The sequence below is a fragment of the Sus scrofa genome, chromosome 2 (genome assembly GCF_054392235.1).
Source record: "Sus scrofa isolate SSC_HxYL_T2T_F1_AM1 chromosome 2, Sscrofa_HxYL_maternal_Yorkshire_Landrace_v2.0, whole genome shotgun sequence".
Lineage (NCBI taxonomy): Eukaryota > Metazoa > Chordata > Mammalia > Artiodactyla > Suidae > Sus > Sus scrofa.
The window spans coordinates 80,462,529-80,482,194 of NC_139384.1; the positions used below are offsets into that span (position 1 = coordinate 80,462,529).

The following is a 19,666-nucleotide window of genomic DNA, read 5'->3' on the forward strand; positions in this document are numbered from 1 at the left end:
CAGAACCAGAGCCACAAATTCCACCCCTAGCACAGTGGGTTAAAGGATACAGTGTTGCGGGTATGGCATATGTCTGATTCAATCCCTGGCCTGGGAACTTCCATATGCCGCAGGCGTGGCCATAAAAAAGCCAAAACCCAAAAAACCAGGCCATAGTTGAATTTTCCTGATTGGCTCAAAAATATCTATATTTGGTTTCTAATTTTTAATTTTATTATTATTATTATTTTTTTTTTTTGGCCTCACCAGCAGCATACGGAAGTTCCCAGGCCAGGGATCAAATCCAAGTGGCAACTGTGACCCACTTCACAGCTGTGGCAACTCCAGATCTTTAACCCAGGGATTGAACCTGAGCTGCTGCAGAGACAATGTCAGATCTGAATATACTGTGTTGCAGCAGGAACTCCCTAATTTTAATTTTTTATTGAAGTTTAGTTGATGTATATTATATGTTACAGGTATATAATATAGTGATTCACAATTTTTAAGGTTATGCTCCATTATAGTAATTATAAAATATCGGCTACATTTCCCGTGTTGTGCAGTAGATCCTTGTAGCTTATTTTACACCTAATAGTGTGTACATCTCACTCCCCTACTCCTAGCTTGCTCATCTCCCCTTCCCCCTCCCCACTGGTAATAACCACTAGTGTGTTTTCCATGTCTGTGAGTCTGCATCTTTTTTGCTATATTCACTAGTTTGTTGTATTTTTTATTTTATTTATTTATTTATTTATTTATTTATTTATTTATTTATTCATTTATTTATTGTCTTTTTGCCTTTTCTAGGGCTTCTCGGGCGGCATATGGAAGTTCCCAGGCTAGGGGTCTAATCGGAGTTACAGCTGCCGGCCTACACCTCCGGCCTACACCTCAGCCACAGCAACATGGGATCCGAGCCGCGTCTGCAACCTACACCACAGCTCACGGCAACGCCAGATCCTGAGCAAGGCCAGGGATCGAACTCGCAACCTCATGGTTCCTAGTCAGATTCGTTAACCACTGAGCCACGACGGGAACTCCCATTGTATTTTCTAGATTCCATATATAAGTGATATCATACAGTATTTTTTTTGGGGGGGGCCACAGTGTCAGGCAAACTGATGTGGGATCTCTGTTCCCAGACCAAGGACTAAACCCCAGCTGCAGTGGTAAAAGCGCTGAATCCTAACCACTAGCCCACCAGTGAACTCCTGAGACTATACAGTATTTGCCTTTTTCATGTGATTTATTTCACTTAGCATAATGCGCTCCAAGTCCATCCATGGTGCTGCAAAACAAAATTTCATTCTCTCTTATGGCTGAGTAGTATTCCATTATGCATGTGTACCACATCTTCTCAATCCATTCATCTGCTGATGGTTTCTTTGAATTGGGTCCAACACAGTCTCAACATTTTTTCATGTGTCCTAAGTTCCTTTTATTCTAATGCAGTGGTTCTCAGATTAGAAAATGCATTAGAACCCTCCTGATGTTCTGCTAAGGCTCAGGTGTCTGGACCCCACTCCCAGAACTTCTGACTCTGGAAAGAGGAGTCAGGAATCTGCATTCCTAACAAGTTCCCAGGCAAGGCTGCTGATATGGGGAACACACTTTAAGAACCACTACTCTGCTTCCTTCCTCCTCTTCCTCAACCCCGCCTACCTTAGATTTGTTGCAGGAAAAGTATGAAATCCCGAGGGAAACCCACACCTTCTGGATATGCTGCTTGCTTCTCGTGGTCCCTTTATCTTGTTCCTCTCGCCCCCGTATTCCTGTTGGTCACTTGTTCTCAGCCCTGACTTAACATTAGAACCCCCTGGGAGCTTTAACAAGACACCCAAACCTGCACACCATCTCCCCATCTTCTTATTTAATTGGATTGTGTCGTAGGCTGGGCATGGGACCTCTTAACATTTACCCAGGTGATTACAAGCGGTGGCCATGGTCATGACTGAGAATCAATAAGGGCTTCATCCAAAGATCATAACAGCCTGAATCAGTTCTTTCACTGGGGACTGCAAAATAGTGGTTTATCAAATTCTGCCATCTTGCTTTTTTTTTTTTTTTTTTTTTCCTTAAGGAAGATAAAATGGGCACATCTTATAATCGCTATTCCTGCAATTATCTCCCACGTCTGGCGGAAGCACACCTAGTTTTCTCTGGAACCAGCCCAACTCTCCAATTTCTGCCTCTAAACCAGGGGCAGGCACGTGGGCTTAGTGGGCCAATCAGCATGTTCCATTTTTCCGACCTCAGTCATTGGTTCAGACATGGGTGTGGGTGCCCCAGCTGACCAATGAGACTTGATTTTGAGACTTTGGACGCATTAACTGGGAGAGAACAGCTCCACTAAAGCTCACCTAGTTCAGAGGGGACAAGCTCATGTGGGCAAGGCTGCAGAGAGAAGCCATGACTAATCCTGAGACATAAGCAAGTCCTTGGGCTTAGCTCACTCTTGGGCTGTGCAGCTCATGCATTCATTCAACAAATATCTCTCAGGTGCCTGCTATATGTCAGAAATGAACAGTTTTTTTCTTTTTTCTTTCTTTTTTTCTTTTTTTCTGTTTTGACTGCTCCCATGGCATATGGAAGTTCCCCGGCCAGGGATCACATCTAAGCTGCAGCTGCAACCTGTGCCACAGCTGCAGCAACACTGGATCCCTAACCCACTGCACCAGCCCAGGGATCGAACCGGCGTCTCCACAGAGGCAAGCCAGATCGTTACCCCCCGGTCCCACAGTGGAAACTCCTGGACTATTTTTTCCAAACATAGCAAAACAGCACTTGGGAGCACTAGGATTTGGGTTTGATCTTCAGCCTGGCACGTGGGTTAAGGATCCAGTGTTTCCACACCCACAGCTTAGGTGGGGACTGTGGCTCAAATCTGATCCCTGGCCTGGGAACTTCACATGCCACAGGGCAGCCAGAAATGAAAAAACAAAAACATAACAAAACTGAAAGAGAGACATAGATACAGAGAGCAAACAGTTGGTTGCCAGAGGGGAGAGGGGTTGGAGGAGAAGAGGAATAGGTGAAGGAGATTAAGAGGAAAAAACTCCCAGTTGCAAAATAAATGAGTCAGGGGTGTGAAATGTACAGTGTTGGGGGGAATATCGTCAATAATTGTGTAATATCTTTGTATGGTGACAGATGGTAACTAGACTTGTGGTGATCATTTTGAAATGTATAGAAATATCAAACCACTATGTTGTGTAACAGAAACTAACATAGCATTGTAGGTCCATTATGCTTCAAAGACAAACAAAATCATACAAAAAGAGATCAGGTTTGTGGTTTCAAAAGGCAGGGAATGAGGGGGAAGGGGAATTGGATAAAGGCAGTCAATTAGTGCAAAATCCCAGTTATAAGATAAAAAATACTTGAGTTCCCATTGTGGTGCAGTGGAAATGGACCTGACTAGTATCTGTAGGAGGTTTGATCCCTGGCCTCTCTCAGTGGATTAAGGATCTGGTATTGCCATGAGCTGTGGTGTAAGTTGCAGATGAAGCTTGGATCTCGAGTTGTTGTGGCTGTGGTGTAGGTTGGCAACATCAGCTCCAATTCAATTCCTAGCCTGGGAACTTTCATATGCTGCAGGTAAGGCTCTAAAAAGACAAAAAAAAAAAAAAAAAAATTAAGGATGAATGTACAACATGATAAATATAATTAACACTGCTGTTTGTCATATGTGAGAGTTGCTAAAAAAAGAGTAAATCCTAAGAGTTTTTATCACAAGGAAAATTTTTTCTATTTTAAAATTAAAAATTTTTTGTTATTAATTTCTATTTATTGAATTTTTGTGTCTATATGAGATTGATGTTCACTAAATTTTTTTGGTAATCACTTCATGATGTATAGAAATCAAATCACTATGTTATACGCCTTAAATTTATACAGAGCTATATGCGATTATATCTTGATAAAACTGGGGGCAAAAAAGAAATGAACTGTTTTTACACACAATGCTTCTAACACCAAATGTGTGGGTGTTTAATACACCAAAAAATTGTCTACGGGCACCAATTGGGTGGCCTATAATTCAACTGAATTCTGCCACTACCCAGAATTTGTGCAGATGCCACAGTTTAAGGGCTCAGTTGCACAAGACTGACCCCACCTCTGATGTCAGGCACAAGTATTGGGTACCCAGACTTCTCTCTGACTTGGCTGCAAGCTCAGGGGGTTCCCACAATCTCCCCTCCCTTCAGGAATAACTCACAGAACTCAGGAAACTGCTTGACTGTTACCAAGGATATAGCTCAGATGGGAGAGATGCATGGGACGAGGTATGGGGAAGCAACACTGAGCTTCATTCCCTCTCTGGCACACCATCCCAGCACACCAGTGTGTTCATCAAACTGGAATCTCTCTTTTTAAAAAAATTTTTTAGGAGTTTCCATTATGGCGCAGTGGAAATGAATCCAACTAGCACCATGAGGTTGCTGGTTCGATTCATGGCCTCACTCAGTGGTTAAGGATCTGGCATTGCCGTGAGATGTGGTGTAGGCGGGCAGCTGTAGCTCCAATTCGACCCCTAGCCTAGGAACCTCCATGTGCTGGGGCACAGCCCTAAAAAGCAAAATTAATTAATTAATTAATTAAATAAAAGACAAACATGATCAAAATGGTGTTTTAAAAAAAAATTTTAGGAGTTCCTCTTGAGGCTCAGCAGGTTAAGAACCTGACTTGTATCCATGAGGATGTAGGTTTGAGTCCTGGCCTCGCTCAGTGGGTTAAGGATTCAGTATGGCCCATGAACTGTGGTGTAGGTTGCAGATGTGGCTCAGATCTGGCATTGCCGTGGCTGTGGCATAGGCCATTGGCTGCAGCTTCGATTCGACTCCTAGTCCAGGAATTTCCATATGCCACAGGTGCAGCCCTAAAAAAGACAAAGAAAAAAATCTTAAATATATTTTTGGCCACGCCCACAGCATGCAGAAATTCCTGGGCCAGTGATCAAACCTGCACCACAGCAGTAACAATGCCAGATCCTTAACCCACTGAACCACCAGGGAACTCCTGGAATCTCTTTGAATCATATTGTTCAGGGTTTTTATGGAGGTTTCATTACATAGGCATGGTTGATCAAACCACTGACCTCTGGTGCTTAACTCAATCTCCAGCCCCTCTTTCCTCCCTAGAGCCCCCTCCCAGGGGCCAGGGCTGATAGTTTCAACACTCTAATCATGGCTTGTCTTTCTGGTGATTAGTCCTCATCCTGAAGCTACCTAGGGGACCCCGCCTAGGTCGTCTTCTCATTCATATGCAAAAGACACTCTTAGTACTCCAGAGATTCCAAGTGTTTTAGGAGTTGTGGCCAAGAATGAGGGACAAAGAGTAAATATTTCCTTTTTTAAAAATTTCCAAGGCCCACATTTATTGTTGGAATTATACATAATTTTATTTCATTTTAAACATATTGCCTATTATTATATGTAATATTATGTGTGTGTGTATATATATTTTTTTTTCTTTTCTTTTTATGGCCGCACCTGCAGCATATGGAAGCTTCCAGTCTAGGGATCAAATTGGAGCTGTAGCTGCTGACCTACACCACAGACACAGCAATGCTAGATCCCAGATGCATCTGCAACCTATGTCAAAGCTTGTGGGGACTCCATAACCCACTGAGCAAGCCAGGAATGGAACCCGCTCTTAACCCGCTGAGCCACAACAGGAACTCCTATATTTTCTAAGTATTTTCTTTTTTTTAAAGTTCCAATGTCCAAATTTATTTTTGGAATTACCTACAATTTGATTTCAATGTTTTAAAAATAGTTCATATTTATTTTATTTATATATATTTCATTTTTTTGTTTTCACCTTTTTCCTCTAAACCTATTGGTGTTTTTGTTTTGTTTTGTTTTTTGTTTTTTGTTTATTGTATCAGCCAGGAAAGAACTGGGTATAGCAGCAAAAAATTAAAATTTTCTGCATTTGAGGTGCTGATGTAGGGGAGACACCTTAAGTTAAATGAGTAAATTATATAGTAGTTTAGATTCTGGGAGCTAAAGGAGGACACAGGGAAAGAGACATCAGAAATGCTGGAGGGGAAAGCAAAAAAAAGAAAAAAAGAAATGCTGGAGGAAGGGTTGCAGTACTAACCAGGGAGTTGGGGAGGGAGGTGAGTCAACAAGAAGGTGAGAATTGTACAAAGACCTGAAAGAGGGAGTCAATGAGCGGAGCCATGTGACTCCAGGCAGTGGAAACAGCCAGTGCAAAGGCCCTGAGGCAGGGGCCTAAGGTGTTCAAATAGCAGTAAGGGGTGGCACAGCAAGTGTGAGGGGCGAGTGGCAGGAGTGACAGCCCAGACCATGCAGGGCCTTGTGGGTTGCAAGGAAGACTTAGGCATTTACTCTGAGCCCCGTGGGAGCCAGAGGGTTCCCAAAACGCTAAGGACGGGACCTGACTCAGGTACTCACTGGCGCCCTCTGGCGGCCGTCAGGAGAACAGACTTTATTAGAATCAGTTACGGCAACATCCTCCTCCTTGCCCTCTAAGTGGCGGAACTTTCCAGGGCCATGGTGGTGGCCATGAGGCTCAGCTAGAGGTAGCCCGAGAGCTGAGCTTCCCTGGCTTGACCTGGGTTCTGCAGCATGACACATGGCCCTCAACCAACTATCTACTTGGCTGTGATTCAACCGCCCTCTTCCTGGAAACCGCATTTCACTAACGGAAATTAAAGAACAATTGCCTCTGGGCGTTTCGATTTTAATATTTTTTCTTATAGTGACAAGTGCACATCTCTTCGAGTGTACATCAAAGAAGGGCTTACACAAAATCACAACCAGGATAAAAATGACCAGGTCCAGAGCTAGCTCCCTGGAGTGATTTTTGGATCCCTGGGGAGAAGCTAGGTAGGGGAATTAGCAATTCAACACTGAGGCCAAATTTCCCCCCTTACTTGCTTTGTTCAGTGGAATAGGAGAGAGAAGCCAAAGAAATAAAGGAAAAAAAAAAAGCACAACTCCAATCCCCAAATGGCAGTCATGGCAATTTCCCATTGAAACTGCCAATGGAAAGATGTTACTAAAAGCTAATGGTAAGAAGGCACAGCATGGTTGCAGGATACAGCTTCAAGTGACCGCCCCAGATCCGAGCCTCCCTGGGGCTGGGAAGCTGTTTTCCCACAGCCTTTGGTTTAATGTTTGTTTGTAAACTCAACAAACTTCCGTAGTCCCCCTTCCCCACCCCTCAGTGATCTTCCAAGACATCAGTTTCAGTTACCCAGAGACCATCAGGAGTTAAAACTTCCCTCAAAACATCATAAAATTAAAACATACTAGTTTTAGAAGAAACCAACAACGAAAAATTTCCTAAATCATTCTGTCTTGAGAGAACCCAGAGACAGCTGTCTCCGTTAAAGCTGAACTGTTGAAACATTTTGTGTAAACAGAAAACTTAGGCCAGGTCAGGTATAAGATGCAGCCAAAGCTGTCTTTTATCACACAGGCAATGACAAATCAGCTCGACCCTCGGTTATTGGCACTCTGCCCCATCATTTTTTCTGGCAGCAGTTAAAGGAAAACAGCTGGCCAATAGAAACTTGACAGGCCATGGTGCATCTCTAGAAGAATTTTTGTAGCTGCTTTCATTTCTTTTATATTAAAGCAACTCTCTTTTCTGACTCCTGCCCCAACCTACAGATACTCTCATGTGTTGCATTTCCAAGAACTTGTCTGTTTCCCCTCAGTCTAATTTGTTAATATACAAAGATATCCTCACTTGGAAGCTCCAAGGGCAGCCCCTAGTTTGGGGTGAACAGGGCCCTCCAGAAATAAATTTAAACTCCAGCTTCCACAAAGGTAAGAGCTATGTTAAACTTGAACCAGCCCTTCCCTGCTCCTGGAAGGAGGCAGCTGAGATCTTGAAGGCTACAGGAAGTCGTTTTTTGGCAGCGAGGACTGGGAGACTGAAGCAGGGAACACAGACCGCACGCTTTGTTTGCCCTCACAGTGTCTGTCAAATTCTGGAGCATCAGTGTTCCAGGACACAAAGAGGTGCCATGTCACAAGGTTTGGACTCTGATAGGCAGAAAGGGCCACTGAGCTGAGGATAGAAGCTGGAGGGGGTGGTGTCAAGCTGTAGATCACCAAACCACACATCACCTCCCAGCAGGAGCCCCTGGTAGCAGGGGACCCCAAACTGGTGGGCTCCCTGCTAGTGCCTCAACCAGGGAGACTGGTCCCTGCCCATCCCCCATCAGCCTGCCACTCCCAAGCTGCATCTGGGAAATGCAAGTGGCAACAGCAGTTACCTAACCCTGCCTTCTCACTCTTCTGGCCCAAGCCCTCTAAAGCATTCTTTAGAGTGATTCCTCTGCTGGCAGAAGATGTCACAGGACCCCCAGCGATGATATGGCTGGAGGCGAGGGAGGGGAGAAGCCAACACTTGGTCTTGAAGTGGGAGGAGCCCAAGTAGCCCCCACATTGGAAAGTTGCCAGCCAGCACAGGCTACAGGAACATTGCTCAATTTCCTTTGCTAGCAGGATGACAGATGTGGAAAGACCTTGCTTAAAACATTACCAGCCAAACAAGGCCCCTCGGGAGGCAGGTCTGAGCAGGAGAGCCCAGGCTCCTGGCTCTGAATTAACTCCTGGGAAAAAGTCCCCAGCAGACATACTAGGGGTTGGGTGCTTCTCTGCCCAGCCTGATGCAGCTCATAGTTCCAGAATTCAATTCTGGAGCAGGGATGCAGGGAATCAGCTGACAGTGGTAGAGTCATGGGTGATGTGGAATTCTGAGGAAGCTCAGAAGGCACTTTGGGGTCCCTGAAGCTGGCAGGGGGGCGGGTTCTGACTCCCTGTTTCTTTGCAACGGGAAAAGCTGCTTTAATACTGCTTTCACAGGCAGAGGATCTGCAGGCCAGAAGAGAGGGGTCTTGGACCCTTGAGGTCTGAGAAGGTTTGCAGGCAGGCTGGGCGACCCTGAGAAAAGAGCTGCTTTCCACACCTCCGGGGATGAACTCTGAGGACCCCCATTGCCCGAGGGAAAAGAAGGCCACCTTTGGCCAGCACATGAACTCCAAGGATGCCTGACACAGGATGGATGTGGATAGTGGTTCAGACCCAGAAGGCACTGTGGATGCCCTCCTCCACCAGTCAGGGTGGGCCACGCTGCCCGCACGACCCCCATTAAAATGCCTGAAAGCAGCAAGCTCGTGCACTCCCCTCTCCCCAGACCCTGCCTGCTATGCAGAGTCCCCAGGGTCTGCAGCCTGTGACAGGGGCTGCTTGGGCAGGCTGGCAGCCATGGCCAGAGAATGAGCCATGCGGGAGTTGGGGGGTGGCTGATGGGAGGGGAGGGGGTGCCCTGAGCTAGGAAACAGAGCTTGTCGCTCATGCCTCAGTCACAGTCCCTGCCGAGGCAGGTGGGGTGGTGGATGGGGTTTGGGGACCATCTCTAGCAGCTGCAGCCACTGGGCTGTAGGGGAGGGGCATCCCCCAAGGTGGGGCCTTTCCCATTGCTGCCTGGGCTGGAACTAGGTTCCAGGGACTCATTCATCTTCTTGCAGATGATGTCCACCAGGCGCTCAAAGACCTGCTTCACGTTGATGTTCTCCTTGGCGCTGGCCTCAAAGAACTCGAAACCTGCAGGGATATAAGGTGGGAATATCTGTGAGACCCCGGGGGCAGAGCTCCGGCATCACCTGAACCTGGGTTCCAAGCGTGGTTCTGCCCTTTGTGCAGCTGTGGAACCTTGACTGAGGGCCTTCGTCTCTCTAAGCCTCAGTTTGCTTGTCTGTAAAGTGGGAACAATGATGCCACTAATGCTGATAAGCTCTGGCAGCGGCCCTTGCCTGGACTACCTTGCACATCTTTGTCACAAGGCAGAGATGGCAAGAGTCCAGGTAGTAGTAACACTGTCCAGAGGGTGTGGGGGTGCCCCTGGGTGAGTGGGGCTCATCTTCTATCCAATCTCTCCTGCACAGGAAGGCACAGCCAGGGTGCCTACAAAGCCATATATTCATGAGGACTTTTCGGTTCTTCTTCTTTCTTTTCAGGACCACACCTGCAGTATATGGAAGTTCCCAGGCTAAGGATCAAATCAGAGCTGCAGTTGCAGGCCTACACCACAACCATGGCAACACCAGATCCAAGCTGCATCTGTGACCTATGCTGCAGCTTGCAGCAATGCCAGATCCTTAAATCCACTGAGTGAGGCCGGGGATCAAACACGCATCCTCACAGACACTATGTTGGGTTCTCAGCCCACTAAGCCACAAAAGGAACTCCTTATGTGAGCTTTTTAAAGGAAGCCAAGTATTTCACATGTTCTGGAAAATGCGCTCCAGATCAAATAAAGCAGAGGGCTGAGCACTGACTGAAGACTGGCTTCAGCCCAGGGGCTACTAGTTTGCAATCTCTGTCAGGCAGATAATGGCAAGTTTCACAGAGTTGGTAGAGAGCATACAATGCACAGTTCTTGGCCTACAGAACGTACTAAAAATGGTAGTGATACTAATAATAATAGGCAGTATTTATGTCATAATATATGTAGCAGGCACTTTTCTAAGCACTGTACATAAATTAAACCATTTAATGATGCTCTGAGATTTATACTATTATAGCCCCCCTCTTTTTTTGGGCTGTGAGCTCAGCATGTGGGAGTTCTGGGGCCAGGGACTGAACCCACATCAGAGCGGCGACCTGAGCCACAGCAGTGACAACGCCAGATCCCTGACCTGCTGAGCCACCAGGGAACTCCTATTATAGCCCATTTTACAGATGGGGAAACTGAGGCACACTGACACAAAGTTACTCATGTAAAGTCACATAAGTAACATACCCAGGCTGCCTGGTTGGACTAATGATAGATTAAACATTTCAAAAAAAAAAAAATTTAAAAAAAGGAGTTGCTGTCGTGGCACAGTGCTTAATGAATCCGACTAGGAACCATGAGGTTGCGGGTTCGGTCCTTGCCCTTGCTCAGTGGGTTAACAATCCGGCGTTGCCGTGAGCTGTGGTGTAGGTTGCAGATGCGGCTCGGATTCTGAGTTGCTGCGGCTCTGGCTTGGGCCGGCGGCTACAGCTCTGATTAGACCCCTAGCCTGGGAACCTCCATATGCCACCGGGAGCAGCCCAAGAAATAGCTAAAAGACAAAACAAAAAAACATTTCTACTGTATCACTGTGGGCCTCAGGAGGGAGGGTAGGCTGGCTGGCTGACTTCTGGGGAGGGGGATGGTGAGGTAGTTTTGAATATATACTTAATATCACAGTGACCATCATAACCTTTTTTTTGCTTTTTAGGGCCACACCCACGGCATATGGAGGTTCCCAGGCAAGGGGTGGAATCAGACCTACAGCTGCCGGCCTACACCACAGCCACAGCAACGCAGGATCTGAGCCACGTCTGTGACCAACACCACAGTTCACTGCAATGCCAGATCCTTAATCCACTGAGTGAGGCCAGGGATTGAACCTGCAGTGTCATGGTTCCTAGTCGAATTCGTTTCCTCTGTGCCACAATGGGAACTCCACCTGTTTCTCACTAAAAAAAAAAAAAAAAAGTCTGTCCCCTCAAAGGTGAGAGGTGGTACAAATGGTTTGGGGACTTGCCCAAGGTCCCTAGGCTATAAGAAGTGGCCCATCAACCTGCAAATAAGGATGTACATAAGAGCCCTTCCTGCACCCTTAAAAGGTTCAGGTTCTGCCTGCTGGTACTCGATGTGTTCCCCTCTGCCATCCCTGCCAAGGTAGGTAAGAAATTTAGACAAACGCCCACTGTATTACACACAGCACAAGGAAAACAGGCCTCTGTCCCAGCACTTGTCATTATCATGCTATACTATAAAAATGTAGTTGTAATTAGTTCGTGTACAATTATCCCTTTACTATGGCTCTGCTACTAGAACACCAGTGCCACAAGGGCAGGATTTCTGTCTGTCTTGTCCACAATAGCAGCCTGGTGCCTGGCACAGAGCAGGTACTCGGAAACTGAATGATTGACTGGATGGATGGATGGATGGACTGATGGACAGATGAAAAGGTAGATGGATGGACAGACGGATGAAGAGATGGATGGATGGATGGACAGATGAATGGATGGATGAACAGATAGATGGATAGACAGGCGGATGACAGAGACAAGGTACAAATGTAGATCTCTACTCTGAGCCTGGTGATGATCACTGTCTTACTAGGCAAATCTGGCATTTCCTTAATTGTGTCTGGCTCTGCCTCAAATATTCTGAGTTTTTCTTCCTTTGTGAACCTTTTTTTCCTGATTATAAATATTCACTGGAGAAATTCACTGGATATACTAAAACTCCTGAAAAATATCAAGACAGGGAGAGAAGCTGAGTGTAACCACATCACCCAGAAATGATTACTATTGGTGTTTTGATATTTAGCTTTCCAGTCCCCCCCACTTTTTTTTTTTTGGTTTTTAGGGTCACACATGCAGCATATGCAAGTACTCAGACTAAGGGTTGAATTGGAGCTACAGCTGCCAGCCACAGCCACAGCGTGGGATCCAAGCCGCGTCTGTGACCTTTACCACAGCTCATGGCAATGCCAGAGACTTAATTCACTGAGCAAGGTCAGGGAACAAACCCACATCCTCATGGTTACTAGTTGGGTTTACTACTGCTGAGCCACAATGGGAACTCCCTTGAGTCTTCTTTTTTTTTCCCTTTTTAGGGCCACATCCACGGCATATGGAGGTTCCCAGGTTAGGGGTTGAACTGGAACTGTAGCTGCTGGCCTATACCACAGACACAGCAATGCCAGATCTGAGCCGTGTCTGCAACCTACACCACAGCTCATGGCAACACTGGATCTTTAGCCCGCTGAGCAAGGCCAGGGAATTGAACCTGTGTCTTCATGGATACTAGTCAGATTTGTTTCCACTGAGCCATGACGGGAACTCCCCTTGAGTCTTCTTTAAAATATAAATACACAATTGCTGGGGTTCAGTTTGTAGGGGGTATGTGCATGTGTGTGGCTTTTTTCTTACAAAGTTGGGATCGATTTCTGTCTCCTCCTTGGTACTCTAATTTTTTTTTTTTTTTTTTTTTTTGCTATTTCTTTGGGCCGCTCCCGCGGCATATGGAGGTTCCCAGGCTAGGGGTCGAATCGGAGCTGTAGCCACCTGCCTATGCCAGAGACACAGCAACGTGGGATCCGAGCCGCATCTTTGACCTACACCACAGCTCACGGCAACGCTGGATCCTTAACCCACCGAGCAAGGGCAGGGATCGAACCCGCAACCTCATGGTTCCTAGTCGGATTTGTTAACCACTGCGCCACGACGGGAACTCTGGTACTCTAATATTTTAAACGTAATGACAGAGTGGGAATCTTCTCTAGCCCCAGGGCACTGGATGTTTTCTGCAACAAAGTATGGGCAGCACCCTCAAGTACTCTAGTCCACAGCTGGGCCCCAAAACCTGACTCCCCAGCACACTTGGAAATGAGACCCAGGCTGAGGTTCCCTGAAAACACAGGGGACAGAGAAGCCAGGTTAAATGGCACCTCGAGGGAGCAGACCCAAACCCCAGATGGGAGACATTCCACAGAACAAAGATGCAGTGTCTCCAGCAAGTGATAGTTAAAAAAAAAAAAAAAAAGGGCAGTGGGATAGAACAAGGACCATTATGGTCCAGGGGTCTGAATACTTTCTCTGTAAAGGGCCAGAGAGCAAATCTTTTTGGCTTTACATACAGGCATCAGAATAATTCACAATCATGTGAGCTAACACTTAGACGCAACCTACAAGTTATGCCCGACTCTGTTAGAACTTCTCCCCCCTACCCGCCACCCGTCATAACTCATTGAACCCTCCTGACGACCTGATGAGGTGGGGCTGTTATTATCTACATTTCACACATGAGGAAGTGCAGGCCCAGAGGGCTGAAGTCACCAGTGCAAGATCACAAAGTGGCGGAGAAATAACACAAGTTAATGTTCAATCAGGGCCCACATTTGCTTATTTAATCTTTCTAACAGCCCTATGAAGTAGATGCAGTTTTCACCTGTTTCCTAGATAGAGCAATGGAAGCACAGAGAGGGTAGGCAAGGTGCCCAGGGTTACACAGCTAGTGGGTTGCAGGAGGGGATTCTAGCTCCAGAGTCAAGGTCCTTAACCTGCCCTCCTTCATAAAGGTTACACTGTCCCCTGTAAGGAAAGTCCTGGGGAGGGTTTAGAATACTAGAATAGTCCAGGATAAGATTTTCTTTTAGCTTAAACTTTAAATCCATAATCCGTTCACCTGATGCAGAAATGTAGACTGAAAAGTCCCCCCTCCTCCCACCCTAGTGCTCTGGCTCCCCAGCTCTCAGACCCACGGTCACCACTGTTTATAGTTCCTCCTGTATCCCTTCCAGAGCTCCTTTAAGCAAACATAAGTATATACCCTTATTCTCACCCCCGCTTTTTTTTTAGGGCTGCACCTGAGGCATATGGAAGTTCCCAGGATAGGGGTCAAGTCAGAGCTGCAGCTGCCAGGATCCAAGCCGAGTCTGCAACCTACACCACAGCTCATGGCAACACCAGATCCTTAACCCACTGAGCAAGGCCAGGGATGGAACCCACATCCTCATGGATACTAGCTGGGTTCTTAACCTGATGAGCCAGTATAGGAAGTCCTCTCACCCTTTTTATATACTAATGCAGGGGTTGACAAACTGTGATTTGCAGGGCAAACCTGGCCTATCATCTATTTTTGTAAATAAAATGTTATTGGCAGACAGTCATGCTCATTCATTGATGTATTATCTATGTCTGCATTCAGGCAGAGCTAAGTCATTGTGACAGAGACTCTAGGGCTGAAAATACTTCCTATCTAGCCCCAAATGTTTGCTTAGGAGCTCCCATTGCAGTACAGTGGAAACAAATCTGACTAGGAACCACGAGGTTGCAGGTTTGATCCCTGGCCTCACTCAGCGGGTTAAGGACCTGGCACTGCTGTTGAGCTGTGGTCTAGGTTGCAGACTCGGCTCAGATCCTGCGTTGCTGTGGCTGTGGTGTAGGCCAGCAGCAACAGCTCTGATTCAATCCCTGGCCTGAGAACCTCCATATACCACAGGTGTGGCCCTAAAAAAAAAAAAAAAAAAACAACCAAACAAACAAACAAACAAAAAAACTGTTGTGGCGCAGCAGAAACGAATCCAACTAGTGTCCATGAGGATGCAGGTTTGATCCCTGGCCTCGCTCAGTGGCTAAGGCATCAAGCATTGCCGTGAGCTGTGGTATAGATCACAGACATGGCTTGGATCCCGAGTTGCTGTGGCTGTGGCGTAGGCTGGCAGCTGTAGCTCTGATTCCATCCCTAGCCTGGAAACTTCCATATGCCACAGGTGCGGGCCTAAAAAGCAAAAAAAAAAAAAAAAAAGAAAAGAAAAGAAAAGAAAATGTCTACTTAGGGTGCAGATTGTGGCTCAGAACTGGTGTTGCCATGGCTGTGGTACAGGCCTCAGCTGCAACTCTGACTCAGCCCCTATCCTGAGAACTCCCACATGTCACAGGTGTCGCCCTAAAAAGAAAAGAAAGTGTTTGCTGACCCCTGGACTAAAGGAAGAAGCCATATCCACTATTCCGCAGTCTGCTTTTCTACTTAAGCATATGCCCTAGAACATAAAAAATGTCCTCATCATTTTTCACAGCTATCTAGTATTCCGCCACATGACTATACTTTACGTGTAGCTGCTTCCCCCACTGTGAGACATCTGGGAGGCCTCCAAGGAAGGTTTCCCTCCTACTAACAGTGCTTCAATTTGATATACCCACCACTCCCAACACGGGTGTGGATGCTGGTAGGATAAATTCCCAGAAATGGTTTTACTGAGTCTGGGTTTCAAAAGCAGCAGGGATGGGGGGTGGGGTAAGGGGCATCTGTGGATGAATTCTATGAAATTAGATGGAGAAGGTGGTATACTTGTTGGTATTTTTCTGGACAGCTTTTCAAGGGGCAGAGGGTTACCTGGGACTTGGGGTTGGGGCTGGGAGTTTGGTTCTGGGAGGTGCAGGGCCCATGGCCCAGGCTGAACACTAACCAAGGTCATCGGCGAGCCTCCGGCCCTCTTCAGTAGGCACAACACGCTCGTCCTCCAGGTCACATTTGTTCCCCACGAGGATGACCTGAGCATTGTCCCAGGAGTAGGTCTTGATCTGTGTGGACCTGCGGAATTTGAGAGCTGTTAGGCCAGAGATTAGGGTTGGGGGAGAGAAGGTGAAGGTCAAGGCTCAGTGGTCACCAAGCACTCACCAGTCCTGCACGGCGGCAAAGGACTCCTGGTTGGCGATGTCATACATGAGCAGGAAGCCCATGGCTCCGCGGTAGTAGGCTGTGGTGATTGTACGGTAGCGCTCCTGGCCCGCCGTGTCCTGGGCACACAGTGGGGTCAGGCATCTAGAAGCCACTCAAATCCTCACCCCACCCCACCCCTGCAGGACCCTGTCTGAAAGGGGCGGCATCAGCCTCACAGCCCTCATCAGATAGGCAAGACCTAGATCTGCCCTCAGAGCCCCAGTCTAATGGAAGAAACACAGGCCTGCCTGTATCATCTCTAGTCTGATAGAGGAGACATGGGCCTGTCCTTGAGGGGCTCCCAGTCTGAACAGTCAGTGGACTCTCAAGACTTAGCAGCTCCTCTGACCTCATCTCCAAGTGCCAACTTCATGACCATGAATAAGAACCACCTGGGCCAGAGGATACCACTTTGATGCAGACAGCCCGGTGCTTGTTACCGTGACAGTCATTACCAGTAGCCCCTCTGGGAGCAGGGGCATGGCTCTGAAGAGCAGGCAGGCTCAGTGGGGGCCCCCCCAACCCTCAGCTTGTTCTGAGAGGGTACCAAGCCTCTTCTCCACTGGTCACCAAGACATCTAACCTGCCTTGGGTTAGTCCTATCTCCCCCTCAAACCCCAGGGGGCGGGGCATATCCACCCCATTCTGATGAATTCACATCACAGATACACCCGGCCACTACTCTTCACACTCAAACCCCCTCCCTGACTCTGGGCCACTTTCCCTCACCTGGGATCCCTCCCCATAGCCCTACACCCTCCCCTGTACTTCCCTGGGGGAACCCCAGGGCCTTCCTGGCCCAAAGACCCACAGACAGCTGCCTAGCCCACCCAGATCTGCAGCTTGATCCTCTTGTCATGGCGGTAGACAGTCTTGACCTTGAAGTCGATGCCCACGGTGCTGACGAAGGCAGGTGTGAAGGAGTCATCGGCGTATCGGAACAGGAAGGATGTCTTGCCCACGCTGCTGTTGCCGATGAGCAGCAGTTTGAACATGTAGTCGAAGTTCTGGTCTGCTGCATCCCGCTGGCCCGTCGAGGGGTCTCCAGCTGACGCCATCTTGGCAGGAAGCCTCCTGGAGGGTGGGCTGGAACCCTACAGGGAAACAAAGCACCAGGATTGGCTCTAGTGTCTACACCAAACCTGGGCTCAAATCCCGGCTCTGCCGCTTGGAAGCCAAATGACCCTGGATGCATCACTTGCCCTCTCTAGGCTTCAGGGTCCTCGGCTGGAAAATGGAGATGTTCGTCAAATGCAAGGGCCAGGTTGTGGGTGCCCCACCTGGCCGCTGAGGAGCCGGACCCTGCGGAAAGTGCAGGTGTGGACTTTGCCCCAGAGTGAGCAGCTGGCGTGGCCCAGGTGTGAGCTGGGATGGGGGGGCTGCCAGCTGGATAGAGCCCCCCCCCCAACCAGGGCCTGGGTGTTGACTTTGGCAGGTGTTGGCCACCTGCCTGCCCTGACCCAAGCCAAGTTTAACCCCTTCCCTGACTCCCATGGGCCTGACCCCCACGGGGAGGGGCGGTTTCAGTGGATACAGCCCGGGTATAAGGCCCAGCTCTACCCCTCAATGGATACTGCCACCTTCTGTTTGTCAAAGAGGCTGGGCCCCTCTCCCTCCCAGTAGGGCTGACTCACTGCGGCCCCAGCCCACAGAGGCCAGAACAACGGTCCTCAAATCCCAGGAAATCCCCCCAGCCACCACCATGACCTGGCACTCTGTCCCCACAGCTGGGCTCCTTCATCTGGGTCCAGCGCACCCCTTCAACCCTCATTGCCTTCCTTAGGACTCAGTTTCCCCTGTTCATGGCAGCTCCCTGAGCCTCCCAGGGAGGTTCCAGAAGTCCTGGGTGAATGGAAGGCAACTCACAGAGGAACCCCTGGAAAAGCTCTTTCTCAACCACCCCTGGGGCTTCTTTCCATTTTAAAGGAGGACCCATCTGGCCCCCCTTTCCTGCCCAGCCCTCTGCCCCACCCCATGTTCCGGGAGAACAAGTTTAAGGAGGGGAAGAGAAGAGGCAGGAAGCCTTTCCCCATGCAGGGCAGGGCCACCAGGCTGGGGCTCCCGCCCGCCCCACCTCTAGCCCCAGCCCCAGCCCACCTGTCAGCCGGTCCTACCTCTTTCTGACCACCTGCCAACACTCCCTCAAGCCTGGCACTAGGTAAGAGACCCCGGGGTGGGGTGAGGGGGGGCTCGGAGGGCTCCGCCCTGTCACCCGTGGGTAGACGTGGGGCGCCCCAACCGGTGCAGGAGCTCAGGAGCTTCCTCCCATCACCATATGGTCCCATCTCAAGTCCCCAGCTGGGCCGTCTGCCCCGCCCGCGTCCCATTAACGCTCCCCGATGAGCCCAGCTGGGTGGGGGAGAGGGAAGAGGCGTCCCCCGCCGCCTGCTTTTGTTCCTCAGGCCCCCGGCCCTCCCCCTAAGCCCCGGTCCCCTCAAGACCTGCTGGGACGTGGAGATGCGGGTCGGGTGTGCTCCCTCTGAAGGGGGTCACCTCGCGTGGAGGGCGCTGCCTGTGGAGCTTCTGCCTTCGAACTCGCTACTGCCTGCTGTCTGGCCCCTGTAGCAACCCCGACCCCGTAGCCGCCGCCGCTGCCGCCGCTGCCGCCGCTGCCCGCAGCCACCCGGATCCCGCGCCGGCTCCGCCCAGAAGAGGGAGGAGGGGCCGCTCCGGGGGAAGGGCGGGGTGGGGCGGAGCTTGTGGGGAGATGGGGGAGGGGCAGAAGCCGCACTGCCTGCCCCGCTGTCGAAAGTCAGTCTCGCAGCAATAAACTTTTCATTTTAACTAAGCGGACGTAGAGGTCCTACTCTGCGCAAAGCAGCTAAGAGCGAGAAGTCTGGAGCTAGGTTCAAATCCCAGATCCACCACTTTCTAGCCGTGTCACTGGTTTTTGTTTTCTTTTGGCAAGCCCGAGGCACGTGGAAATTCCCAGGCCTGGGATCCAACGAGCACCACAGCAACAACCCAAGCCGCTGCAGTGGCAACGCCAGATCTTTAATCTACAAGAGAACTCCTACTAGTTCTGTCACTTTGGACAGAACACTTCCCTGGACCTCATCTTCTCCGTCCCTCAGGGTTGTGTGAGGGTTCTGATCTGAATTAGTGTTGTAAAATGCAGCACCTGCCCCTGAAGAGGACTAGAACCCTTATTCCAAATCCTCTTAAGGACACTTGGAATTAACCCCCCCTTCACAAATAAAGAAACTGGAGATTGGAGAGGTGCAGCCCCTTGCTCAAGGCCACACAATAAGGAAATTTGGCCTCCATGCCCAGCTGAGATCCCAGATTTTTCTTCGAGCCAGCAGGATTCTGCAGTTATAATAGTTCAGGCTTTGCTTGGTTTCAAATCCTAACAACTCCACCTGAAGCCATTTGCTGAACTTCTTGAGCCCCCATTGCTTCATGGGAACATTAGCCGCCTCCAAGGCTGCTG

The 19,666-nt window shown here is 48.9% G+C and overlaps 1 protein-coding gene across 5 annotated transcripts in view; it reads right to left on the bottom strand.

The window, feature by feature from the left end:
- The window catches only part of RAB3D (RAB3D, member RAS oncogene family), a 28,297-nt gene extending 9,440 nt beyond the window's left edge, over window positions 1-18,857 (bottom strand). For 2 of the 5 annotated variants that reach the window (XR_014837628.1, XM_085012971.1), the window contains exons 1-4: window positions 18,675-18,857; window positions 17,064-17,327; window positions 16,192-16,310; window positions 15,980-16,104 (exon numbers count right to left, since the gene is read on the bottom strand). Coding sequence is in view for 2 of the 5 variants with exons in the window: in XM_085012971.1 (XP_084869097.1) it covers window positions 15,980-16,104; window positions 16,192-16,310; window positions 17,064-17,291 (472 nt within the window). In the remaining 3 variants the exon portion in view is untranslated. Of the gene's footprint in view, window positions 1-6,677; window positions 9,573-13,898; window positions 14,866-14,997; window positions 16,105-16,191; window positions 16,311-17,063; window positions 17,328-18,674 lie in introns of those variants that run through there. The other 3 variants (XM_003123177.4, XR_014837630.1, XR_014837629.1) reach the window with 3 other exon arrangements.
- Between the last annotated feature and the right edge of the window lie 809 nt (window positions 18,858-19,666).